Below are 13,161 nucleotides of genomic sequence, written 5' to 3'. Positions count from 1 at the left end.
TCCCCAGTGTGATTTATGTAGATACACCTACCCGGGGGGTAAAGCTTAAATCCTCTAATCCCCCCTTGAATGTGCACTGCAGTAGTGTTGTGCTTCAGTTTGTGGAGACATGGGGTGGCTTTGGAGGAGTAACTTTATACAGTGGAGAAACCTAGAAAAACACCATGTTGGCCAGGTGAGCCTCAAGATTACTTATATCGTAAGTCATGTTGATTGTATGTGCCCATGATATGATGTAATGTCACCTTTCTCCCAAAAACCCATTATAATCTTAGTCTGACAATGAGAAAAAGAATGAGATAAACTCAGACTGTATAGCATTTTAGAAAATACTTGACCAGTACTCCTCAAGGTCATCAAAAACAAGACAGATCTCCCTGGCTGGGTAGCTTAGTTAGAGCATTGTTCTTGTATGCCAAGGTTGTAGGCACATATAAGAATCTACCAATGGAGGCCCTGGCCGGTTGGCTCAGCGGTAGAGCGTCGGCCTGGCGTGCGGGGGACCCGGGTTCGATTCCCGGCCAGGGCACATAGGAGAAGTGCCCATTTGCTTCTCCACCCCCACCCCCTCCTTCCTCTCTGTCTCTCTCTTCCCCTCCCGCAGCCAAGGCTCCATTGGAGCAAAGATGGCCCGGGCGCTGGGGAAGGCTCCTTGGCCTCTGCCCCAGGCGCTAGAGTGGCTCTGGTCGCAGCAGAGCGACACCCCGGAGGGGCAGAGCGACACCCCGGAGGGGCAGAGCATTGCCCCCTGGTGGGCAGAGCGTCGCCCCTGGTGGGCATGCCGGGTGGATCCCGGTCGGGCGCATGCGGGAGTCTGTCTGACTGTCTCTCCTCGTTTCCAGCTTCAGAATAAAAAAGAAAGAAAAAAAAAAAAGAATCTACCAATGGAAAAGAAAAAAATAAAAAGAATCAACCAATAAATGCATAAATAAGTGGAACAATGATGTTTCTTTCTTTCTCTCTCCTCCCTTCCTCTCAAATCATATTTTTAAAAAAGAAATATTAAACAAAAAAATAGAGAGATCTGAGAAAACTGTCACAGATCAGAGGAGGCTTCATACAGTAAACATGGTAACAAAATGTAATATAAATAAATAAATTAAATGATGGCATGCAAGAAAAAACAGCATAGCAGAATGGGAAATTCACAAAAGAAGAAATGTAAATAGATAATAAAAATTTTAATATGTTCAATTTCATCAGTAATCAAAATCAAATTTAAATGACAAAAGCCCATGTCACATTAGCAAAGTGATTTATTTGTTTATTTTTTTGTTAATACACATTTCCCATATGTGCTCTGACTGGGTATTGAGCCCACAACCTTGGTGTTTTGGGATGATGCTCTAACTGGCCGAGCTAACCGGCAAGGGCACTATATAGTAGGGGAGAGTATGGAAACTCAGAATGATACAGCCTCTCTGAAGGATAATTTGTTCAGTACATCTCAAAAGTCTTAAAAATATACATGCTCTGACCCAGCATTTTCTCTTCTATGGATTTACCATAATTAAAGAAAGATATGTGGAAAGATATTAGCAAAGAATGTTTACCATAACCTTCTTAGTAAGTGTGAAAATTTGGAAGCAATGTGATAAATAACTACTCTATATAATAGTTATTTTTTTAATTAATTGATTTTAGAGAGACAGAGAGAGGAGTGGGGAGAGATGAAGGGGAGTAGCATTCATTTGCTGTTCCACTTAGTTGTGCATTAATTGGTTGCTTCCCATATGTGCTCTGACTGGGTATTGAGCCCACAACCTTGGTGTTTTGGGATGATGCTCTAACTGGCCGAGCTAACCGGCAAGGGCACTATATAGTTATTTTTAGTGTAGCTGAGTATTTTTGACATTTGAACAACAAGGGTTTGTTATGTGGACTTTTTTTTCAATAAATTATTTTTTCTTCATGATTTTCTTAACATTTCTTCTAGCTTTATTGTAAGAATACAGTATATAATAAATATAACAAACAAAATGTGTTAATTGACTGTTTATGTTATTGATAAGACTTCCCTCTGATCAACAGTAGGATAGTAGTAATTAAGTTTTGGGGGAGGCAGAAGTTATACATGAATTTTCAACTGCATGGGGCTTGGTGCCTCTCACCTCTGCATGTTCAACGGTCAAATGTACATTGTGACACTAGCATGGTGGTTGTCTATAAATACTATAAACTAAGTAATTTATTAAATTTTAAAAAGTTACTAAACCAACACATATAGTATGATCTACCCCCCTTTTTTGAAAAAGAAAAATATGTAGCATGGAAAAAAATGATATGTGTATTGATATATTAATATTCTTGTTTGAATTGTAGATCATTTTTATTTTCTCCTATATGCTTTTATATATTTTAATTTAATTTAATTTTATTTTGTGGCAGGGAGAGACAGATAGGAAGGGAGAGAGATGAGAAGCATCAGCTCTTAGTTGTGTCATTTTAGTTGTTCGTTGATTGCTTCTCATACATTCTTAAGCCAAGCCAGTGACCCCTTGCTCAAGCTAGTGACCTTGGGCTTTAAGCCAGTAACCACGGGATCATTTCAATTATCCCACGCTCAAGCTAAATGAGCCTGTGCTCAAGCTGGTGACCTTGAAGGTTTGGAACCTGGGACCTCAGTATCCCAGTTTGATGCTCTATCCACTGCACCACCACTGGTCAGACTGTAAAAAGCTACTTAAAAACAACCTTTCCCTATATCAGATTAACGAAGACTTTCTTAAAATTGTGACCTGTGTTGGCAAAGGTGTGAGAACATGATGTCTTCATTTCATCTCCACTTCTTATTCTACTTCTATTATTATCTTCTTAGCTACTTATTTTTCATATCTACTTCTAGTGTTAGTGTGAGTCAGCACAGACACTCTGGGAAGCAAATTGGTAATGCATACTAAACCCCTTAAGATAGTTAATAGTCTTTGACCCAATAGAAACCTTTTTGGTAGGTTGTGATTAGAAAAGAGTAAGAAATTTGAGTGTAGAAATGTTTATTACATAATTATTTATAATGACAAAATATGGAGGCTGTATAAATATTCATTTTATGGAAATAAAAATATGACACATCCAGTGCAATGCATTATTATGCATTCATGATTGTGATTAGAAAATATTTATTGAGGCCTGATCATCTTTGTGTTCCATTTTAGTCTTCTGCTCAGAATGACACCTGATTGATTCTTTTTTTTTTTAAGCATTTTTTTATTATTTATTTAATCATTTTAGAGAGGAGAGAGAGAGAGAGAGTAGGGAGGAGCAGGAAGCATCAACTTCCATATGTGCCCCGACCAGGCAAGCCCAGGGCTTTGAACCAGCGACCTCAGCATTTCCAGGTCGACACTCCATCCACTGCGCCACCACAGGTCAGGCAATACCTGATTGATTCTTTCCCTATGTTCTTTGCTGTAGCCCCAGATAAGCAAATAAGAATATTTTGTATAAATAACCAAAATTAGTTACTTTTTTCTATAAGCATTTCATTATGTGTATTTTCATTTGACTTCCTCAGTTTCAATCTGTTTACTTTACTTTTAGTTATGGGTAATGTGAGCCTCTTCGCAGTTCTATTCTTCTGCTTGAAATTCTCTTTCCCCCACTTTATGGGGTGACACTTCCTCATCTTACAGGTTGCAGTTTAAATATCACTCTGCTCAGAAAGATCTTCCTGGACCTTATCTAAAACAGCATACATGTAATGCCTCTCTCAGCTTTCTAATGTCCACTAGGTTCTTTCATGGCAATGAACACAATTGATATTTTTGTATCTGTTTACTTGTGCATAGTGTTTCCTCAGTTAGACTCGGACTCCTTGAGGCTATGGATTATATCTTTTCCTTCACCAGTGCATTTTTCAGCCCCCTTCTAATGTCTGGCACATTGTCAACAGTTACTAAATATGTATAGATTGAATAAACATACTTTAGCAGCTTTGGCAACAGCTTCTTAAGACTATCATGTAACTTAACTAAAATATTTATAATTTAGGTTCTGGCTGTGTAGCGCTTTTGGTTAGTGTCATCCCTATACACCAACATTGCAGGTTCGATCCCCAGTCAGGGCACATAGAAGAATCAAGCAATGAATGCATAAATAAGTGGAACAACAAATCAGTGTTTTTCTTTTTTCTTTTTATTTATTTATTCATTTTAGAGAGGAGAGGGAGAGACAGAGAGAGAGAGACAGAGAGAGAGAAGGGGGGGGGAGCTGGAAGCATCAACTCCCATATGTGCCTTGACCAGGCAAGCCCAGGGTTTTGAACCGGCGACCTCAGCATTTCCAGGTCGACGCTTTATCCACTGCGCCACCACAGGTCAGGCCCAGTGTTTTTCTCTGTCTCTCCCTTCCTCTCTCTCTCTAAAATCAATCAATAAATTAAAATTTTATAATTTAAACTGTACCAAGTTTTATTAACACAATTTATCTTAGCCATGTTGGTCTTGATGTTTTTATATATTTTATATAGGAATTTAGAGGAAGGTGGTTAGGGTAGACTATAGGCATAGATGTAAGAAAGGTTCTTATAATAGAGTTGGAACTACTCTGGGATGCTGCACAGCGGGTAGACTTTGAAAAGGTAAACGGGAGGGGGAAAGACATTTTGGACTAGATAGGCTGCTCTTGTCTAGACCAGAAATGTTTAATGGAACTCTCTGCAGTGATAGAAATGTTTTGTATCTGCAGTGTTCAGTACAGTAGCTGGTAGCTACATGTAGCCCTTGAGGTTTAACGTGTGTCTAGTACAATTGGGAAATTACAATTTTAACTTTATCTAACTTAATTAATTTGAATTTAAATATCCACATGTGTCTAAGGCTACAACCATTTTGATACTGTAGCTCTAGACATTATGAGGTCATTGGAAGTTGTATTTCTTAACTCTTTTGTTTTGTTTTTAAATCAGAGAAGTGGTGTGTATTTTAGGAAAAAATCCTGGAAACAAGATTAGACATTGTACTTGAAAATGTATGTGTAGAAAATCAGCATAGCTAATTTCCATGCCCTCATAATATGGATCTGGTAGATAGTTACATTTAGCAGCAGTGGAGCAAATAAAGGCTATTATTGTGCTATTATAGTGTCATTTAGAATATAAATGTATTTGTAAAATGTAGTTAATATTTGGTTAGGTTTCCAAGAAACCTGGCCAACTCTGGTCCAAATAAATTAGCATATAAATTTAGGGGAGAGAATGCCTAACCCTCTTTGGTGTTTTCCAGATACTTAGTAGTTGTAAATAATATTTTACTTCAGTGGATTTTTCTATGTAAGGGAAATTATTTGAGAGGACTTACATAAGGTGCATTTTATTTTGCAATTGGGAAGACTCATAAATTTCCCCACACTGTGTCGCTCACTTGTGGGCAACAAGTATAAAGGAACACAGAAGGTAGAAGTTATGCTGCCTGCTGAGAAAGGTTTGGGAGATTGAAGGGCAGTGCAAATAAAGAATTGGGACTGGAGAAAAGGCACTGCCAAGGAAGGCAGACAGGGAGAAGGAAATATAATGTAGATTAGAGACAGGCTTAAGGTCAGATCTGTGGAGTAGAGAATAGGGAGCAGGTCAGTTTGCTGTCTCATTCAGTGCCTGGTGCTAAGTATTGGTAAAGAGAGGAGTGAATGATAGCTAGGGAAAAGAAGGCTTGCTCTTGCAGGGACAGTGGAATCCCACTTTGGTGCCACTTCATTTTGTCTGTACTTGACCTCATCCATCACATGTCTTCCTGACCTTGGGGTGCTGTTGAGTTTTTTGTTAGAACATATACTAAATGTATGGATATTTTATTTGAACTTGTTATCATTGTCCAGCTCTGGGGAATCGGGGTGGGGTGAGGTGGGATTGCTCTGCTGTTTAAAAGTAGGGTGCGTTGCCTGACCTGTGGTGGCGCAGTGGATAAAGTGTCAACCTGGAAATGCTGAGGTTGCTGGTTCAAAACCCTGGGCTTGCCTGGTCAAGGCACATATGGGAGTTGATGCTTCCAGCTCCCCCCCCCCCCCTTAAAAAAAAAATAAAAGTATGGTGCGTTTACCTGAATACTGGGAAGATTTAATTCCTTTTTTTTAAAGACTGTAACAGAGTAGGTGTGATCATATCTAGCCCCTGTCCTGGCCTCGAGTAACATGGTGAGCACTATTGGCTGACCTGATGGGTAGACGCCTGCACTCTTTTCTCTGTGTAGTTTTTGGAAGGCAATCAAGATGATTAGAAGCAGGATGGAGAGTTAAACATCTTTTTCAGTGCGGGCATGTAAATGCATGTAAACATGTAAGATTTTAATATACAAGAATGATTGGATGCTGTGTAATTTCCAAGTTTCTTTTTTTTTTGTATTTTTCTGAAGCTGGAAACGGGGAGAGACAGTCAGACAGACTCCCGCATGCGCCGGACCAGGATCCACCCGGCACGCCCACCAGGGGCAGACGCTCTGCCCACCAGGGGGCAATGCTCTGCCCCTCCGGGGCGTTGCTCTGTTGCGACCAGAGCCACTCTAGCGCCTGGGGCAGAGGCCAAGGAGCCATCCCCAGTGCCCGGGCCATCTTTGCTCCAATGGAGCCTCTGCTGCGGGAGGGGAAGAGAGAGACAGAGAGGAAGGAGAGGGGGAGGGGTGGAGAAACAGATGGGCGCTTCTCCTGTGTGCCCTGGCCGGGAATCGAACCCGGGACTTCCCCACGCCAGGCCGACGCTCTACCACTGAGCCAACCGGCCAGGGCCTCCAAGTTTCTTTTTTAATTCAAAACTCCTCTGAAATCTGATAGTCCATAAAAACTTAGTGTATGGAATATTAACCAATTCTTTTATTCAAATATTATAGTGATTTCACATCTGATAGTGAAAACAGATTTTTAGAAGCTGAAAAGATACAAGTCCATATAGGTTGTATTTTCAGTTTTAAAAATATATTTGCAGCCCAATTTAATTTGCACCTTTTACTGTATCATTTTTGACATACCTCTTTAGGCATATAAGCAGTGGTGAGATTCAGCCGGTTCGCACCAGTTCAGTAGAATCGATACCTAATTTTTTGTTGAGTTTGGTGAACCTGTGGTTAAATGGCACTTGTAATCAGGGTTCTCTCTAAGGTGGGTGCATGGAAATCACAAATTTACATTCCTTACTTTTTTTTTAAGAGTATTTTTTTAAACATTCTTTTTTTCTCCAAGACTTTATTTATTCATTTTAGAGAAGAGAAGAGGAGGGGGGGCAGGAAGCATCAATTCCCATATGTGCCTTGACCGGGCAAGCCAGGACTTGGAACCGGTGACCTCATCGTCCCAGGTTGATGCTGTTATCCACTTTGCCACCAAAGGTCAAGTCTCCTTACTCTTTGTTTTTGGTATTTTTCTGAAGTGAGAAGCGGGGAGGTAGAGAGACAGACTTGCACATGCACCCAACTGGGACCCACTGGCAAGCCCACCAAAGGCGATGCTCTGCCCATCTGGGGCACCATTCTGTTGTGGCCAGAGCCATTCTAGAGCCTGAGGAGGAGACCATGGAGCCATCCTCAGCACTGGGCCAACTTTGCTCCAATGGAGCCTTGGCTGCGGGAGGGGAAGAGAGAGAGAGAAAGAGGAAGGAGAGGAGGAGGGGTGGAGAGAAGCAGATGGGCGCGTCTCCTGTGTGCCCTGGCCAGGAATCGAACCTGGGACTTCCACATGCAGAGCTGAGGCTCTACACTGAACCAACCGGCCAGGGCCAGTTTTATTGTTTTTTTTGTCAGGGATTATTTAATATTTTTACTAATATTTTAAAACTCTTATAATCTAGTTTTGTGTACCTCTTTTATTGTTCTTATTTAAATATTAAATGCATGAAATAATAAACTACCTTTCAGTATATCTTTTTTATATTTAAAACAGTCATTAAAGCAGAGAATCGGTTGTTAAATTATTTGAATCCCACCACTGCATGTAAGTGTAATGTGGTACATAGTCTGCATAGATAAATTGGACTAAGAAAAGCCTCTCTTTGATCTATTTCATTCAATATATATTTATCTGAGTGTCTAACAAGCACTGTTTTAGACACTGGGGTCTACAACAGGCAACAAAGCACAGCTCTCCTGGAGCTGTTGTTACGGCATACTCTCAGAGGGGTAGAGCTCAGAGCAGGTGGTAACTGATCAATGAGCAAAGGTACCTTAGTCATATATATAGGAAAGTTGTACAGGGAACTGTGATATAAACTAGTAAACTCACTGAAGACAGGGATTTTTGTTTGGCTTTCATCTGTTGTGTTCGCTGCTCTATCTCCAGAGCCCCAAATAGTGCTTGGATTATAAATAGGCATTCAGTAAGTATATGTTGTTGATTAAAGAGTTTATTGTTTTAAATTTGTATAATCATAGATATGTACTTTAGTAAATAATGTTTATATTTAGCTAGTTGAAAATTTTTAATCTGTTACCTTATTTTTATGTTTTTGTTACCTCCTTTTTGTTTGTCCTTGTGCCAGATATCAGGGTGCAGGAAAACTTATTAATATAAATACTTAGTCATATGGTGGTCTAATATTGCAAAGGATAGATTTGGAAAGCTACTTAAGAAGTTATCTTTTATTTGGCTTCCTGCCTAGGAAAAACTGAGTGAAATGGTGAGGTATGTATTTTTAATTAATCATTAAAAAAACTAGGACAGCATAATTGGGTTCTCTTTTGAGAAAATGGAGAAAGGTACTTAACCCTAGATACAAAGATACTAACCTGAAAATTTTAGAACTTCTGTGTGGGAAAGTGGAAAAAAAAAGAGAGAGAGCCAGCTAAGCTGCTCTTTGTTGATATCAGAAATGGGCCTGTCATTCATTTTGGCATTGAAGCATAGCCTCCTATCTCAGGGGGCAGGACCAGTACTTTTTTTTCCTCCCTAAAGAGGTGGACAGTTATTACAGGTTGAAACGCCCTGACCAGTTTTTCAAGAGTTTCTCCTCTTTTTTTTCTCTGAAACTCATGGTCCTTTTGCTTTGCTTTCAAGATGCAGTAAGGTCTACTGCTTTGGAGCCAGCATATTCCCTGACATGTATAATTCGGATTATGCAGGTTTCACGAGTAAGTTTAATCTTATTTTTTTTATCTAGTTAAAATTCAAATGCTTTTTGGAAAAATGGAGTTAGGCATTTTATCTTTTTACCACTTTTATTTTAGATATATTTTAAGCAACCTTTACTTTTAAAAAAGCAAGATTTTACATTAAAAGATCCCTTTGTCTCAAAAGACCTGCACTTTTAGTTTCTTTTGAAGTGTCTTTCCTTGCATTAGGTAGCATTCCTATATCTTCTGAAAGACAGTTAACAGTTTTCTTGAGCATCTTTTTAGTTTTCCTGAGAAGTATTTTAAATTGAGCTTTCTGAGCTCGATTGCTTATGTCTGACACAGTCTCAAGTTTCCAGTGAATGGTAACAAAGACTGTAGAGTGTTGTTGGTACTGCAGTGAGAGGCATGCTTCTTTAGACCAGGTAAGAGAGATCATTTTGTTTCTTACTCTTGGGTGAGTTTCTACAAGCGCTTATTTTATATTCTTTCAACAGCGGCAGTATTAAGTGGATAAATAGCAAGGAGCACGCTGAATTCAAGACGTCCTTGCTTGTTGCAGACAGGAAAACTACAGAGTATGGGGGTTGGGGAGGGTGGGGGGGGAGGGGTAGAGTAAGCTTAGTTTATCACTTAGTGTTACTTATACAAATCAATTAAAATGTGAAAATTATTCCGGAGTTCAGTTTTTCTTCATTCAAGAACTAAGGAAGCAGTTGAGGAAATGCATCATTTTAAAGGTACTTCATGGTTATTACTTGTGAATGCAATTCAAATGATAGTTTTTACTTTCATTTTTTCCAGTAGTTTAAAATAAGCTTTGCCCTCAACTATACATTTTTTTCCATTTATGAAAACTTTAAAGTTGTCAACAGCAAAATATGCTTCCTCAGGATCCTTAGAATAAACCCGACACTTAAAAAAATATTTCAGCTTTTATAGCTGTTTTACTTTATTTTTTTCCTAGTACATTTTTCTTAAAAAGTATTTGTGCTTTGAAAATGTCAGCTGTATTCTAATGAAGCTTGGGCATTGTTTGCTCATAAAGGGGCCGGTGCATTCCACTGCTTTATGGTTTATTATGAGGCACAGTGTGAGAGTGTGGGTGGCTCCATTCGGTGTCTGCCTCTTGGGGTAGTGACTGCCATTATGTTAGTGTTGCATTGGCCAAGAAAATATAGCATGCAAGAAAGAGCCTATATGAATCTGGATACTGTGAAGAAAATATTAACCCTAAGCAATACTGAGTGAGCCTGGAATGTGTGACAACTTAAATTGAGTTGATCACTTCAAAAATACTCTTGAAGTCTGTGTTTTTAGTTACAATTTCTACCAGTCTCATCTCTTGGGTTTTGGGTTTTTTTTCTTTTTTAATGTATGTAACATTTACTCATTGTTTGAACTTTAATAAGGAAGTCAATGTTTCTGAATAAACTATGACATTTTAAGTTGATACAGTAAAATGTTAAATAATACATTTACTTAAAAAAACTTTTGAGCAACTTAGTATGGGTGGGGAGGGGGAGAGGGGGGGAGGAGAGAGAGGGGGAGAAAGAGAGAGAGAGGGAGGGAGGAGGAGCTCAGGCAAGACCCTTTCTTTCAGTTAGGAAAGCCCTGGTGAAGAAAAAAAGCAACAGATGTTTCTTCTGTTACAATTGAGGCTGTTTCATTCAAAATTCACAGTAGCTGAAATGGGGAAAGGAGGTCATAAATCTGACTTAATCAGTGAATAAATAAGTCATTTAAATTTATTCTTTTATATCCAGAATTTGAGAGTCAGTATAGGGAACACAATTCTGAGTAACATACCTTTTGATATTAAAAAAATTATGTGTAATTAATGGAAATGTGAAAAAGTTAATTTTAGTGCATAAAAGTGGCCATTAAGTCATATGGAATATTAGGACGAAAACTAAGCCATTATAAAATATGTAAGGAATACTGAGGTTGCAACTTTTTGTAATTTATTAAGGTTTAAAATGAAATTGCAGTATAAAACATCATTTGCATATAGTGATAGATCATTTTCTCTTCAGTGGGCAGCAGGAGACTTATTCCAGCAGATCTTTGAATAAGAAATGTGGGAGAAATATTTTGATGTATTTGAAATACTGTGTTCCATTTTGCTTTTAAAAAGATATAAGCTTAGATTTAGTTGTTAATGGAAAGAGGGGAAGAGGAGACTGTTTATATGCTCAAAAGAGTGGGAAGGAGGGGTTTGGAAGCCGTAGCATGCAACGAGAGCGGACAAAATTAAGAAAAAAAACTTTGAATTTGTGGAATTCATAATGAGTAAAGTAAAAACCTTTCTTTTTACTAGTAACACGAGAAATTCTGTGCTCTTTGAAAGTTTGTTGAATTAATGTACATTACAACTTGATGCAATTTCTTAAAAGTTAACTCTTGTAAAGCAGTATGCGGGATCTATCACATTAGGCACTAATTAAAAATCTGGCATAGCCAACACTGTAAAATTAGTAATAATATGTAATAGCCAAAAAATTAGAGATTTTTGAAGATTTTCAGATTATTGCTTTAATTAAAAAGATTCTAAATTGATCTAGGTACATTTTCCTTTTTAAAGGAGTAGCATTATTTAGCAGTCAAGGGGTTTTCAAACGTCTTAAGATAAATAAAATAATTTACATGGAGTTTAAAATGAATTTATAAACCATAGATTTGACTAAAGTAAGAACTTTTACAATTTTGACCAAGAAAAAATATATATATAATTTTGATGAAATAGACTGCTGGTGGCCCCCCATGGGACATTCGACTGTGGCAGCATTATAGAATGTAGTTATCAAAAATGTGTATCACTTATGATTATAAATGTAGGCACAAGTTAGTTAACAAGGAAAACAGCAACAGCCACAACAATGCAGAAATAATTGAGACTGTTGACCCTTCAAATTAAAAGCAATATACTGAAAGGAGACGTCTGAAGTGAGGTACCTGCGGTTCTTGCCTTATGTATGAACTCTAGCACAAAACTGTGGTCTGAGCCTGACCAGGCGGTGGCGCAGTGGATAGAGCGTCGGACTGGGATGCGGGAGGACCCGGGTTTGAGACCCGAGGTTGTCAACTTGAGCGCAGGCTCATCTGGTTAGAGCAAAAAAACCCCTCACCACCTTGGACCCAAGGTCGCTGGCTCGAGCAAGGGGTTACTCAGTCTGCTGTAGCCCCACGGTCAAGGCACATATGAGAAAGCATTCAATGAACAACTAAAGTGTCGCAATGTGCAACGAAAAACTAATGATTGATGCTTCTCATCTCTCCGTTCCTGTCTGTCTGTCCCTGTCTATCCCTCTCACTGACTCTCTCTCTGTCTCTGTAAATAAATAAATAAATAAAAAACAACAACTGTGGTCTGAGGAATCTGAGCCTTACCTATTCAAAATACCCAGAGAGTGACCCATCTCTCTGCCTTTCATATGTATAGTATGCAATTAGAAACAGTTTCTGGAGTGGAAGTCAGAAGGAAGAAACATGTATATCTAGGTGAGAGGAGGGGAGATAGGCATACTCCTGCATGTGCCCCACCAGGATCCACCCGGCAGCCTCATCTAAGGCTGATGTTCAAGTACAGAGCTATTTTTAGTGCCTGAGGCTGATACGCTGGAACAGAGCCACACTCGAATCAATCGAACCACTGGCTGTGGGAGGGGAAGAGGGAGAGAAGGGGGAGAGGGAGACGAAGAAAAACGATGGTTGCTTATCCTGTGTGCCCTGACTGGGAATTGAACCCAAGATGTCCACATGCCAGGCTGATGCTCTATCTACTGAGCCACCAACCAGAGCCTACATATATATTTTTTTATTTTGAGAATTTTTATAAGAGTTTGAGACAAACTGTCTAAAGCAAGATCTCAAATGCTTGGCTTATGCCTATGTGTTTTGAAAAGAAACTTTTATATTATTATTTAGGAGCAGGTAAAATAGTATGCGTATTGTGCTTTAAGTATATATTTGAGTATATTAACTCTATTGTGCAAATGGGTCCAGGAACCTAACATGTAATAGAATTATTTCTTTCTATCAAGTTTCAAGCAACCAATTTTCAAATGAAGCTTTTGGATCTTGACTATAAAGTTAGAGATCATCAGCAAGGGGGCTTTGTTTTTGGCATTTTGCT

At 38.8% G+C, this 13,161-nt stretch overlaps 1 protein-coding gene across 12 annotated transcripts in view; it reads left to right on the top strand.

Moving 5' to 3' along the window:
* TFDP2 (transcription factor Dp-2) overlaps positions 1-13,161 on the top strand; it is a 191,264-nt gene that overhangs the window by 101,711 nt on the left and 76,392 nt on the right. The window contains exon 1 of one of the 12 annotated variants that reach the window (XM_066350500.1): positions 8,999-9,044. The exons of 9 other annotated variants lie outside the window; for them this stretch is intronic. In XM_066350500.1, the coding sequence (XP_066206597.1) occupies positions 9,014-9,044 (31 nt within the window). In that variant the 5' untranslated portion in view covers positions 8,999-9,013. Of the gene's footprint in view, positions 1-8,998; positions 9,045-9,384; positions 9,452-9,735; positions 9,767-13,161 lie in introns of those variants that run through there. 2 more of the 12 variants (XM_066350492.1, XM_066350491.1) reach the window with 2 other exon arrangements.

Source organism: Saccopteryx leptura, chromosome 10, assembly GCF_036850995.1.
Source record: "Saccopteryx leptura isolate mSacLep1 chromosome 10, mSacLep1_pri_phased_curated, whole genome shotgun sequence".
NCBI classification, from domain to species: Eukaryota; Metazoa; Chordata; class Mammalia; order Chiroptera; family Emballonuridae; genus Saccopteryx; species Saccopteryx leptura.
Note: the sequence above shows the minus strand (reverse complement) of the source record. Positions and strands in the feature narration are given on the sequence as shown.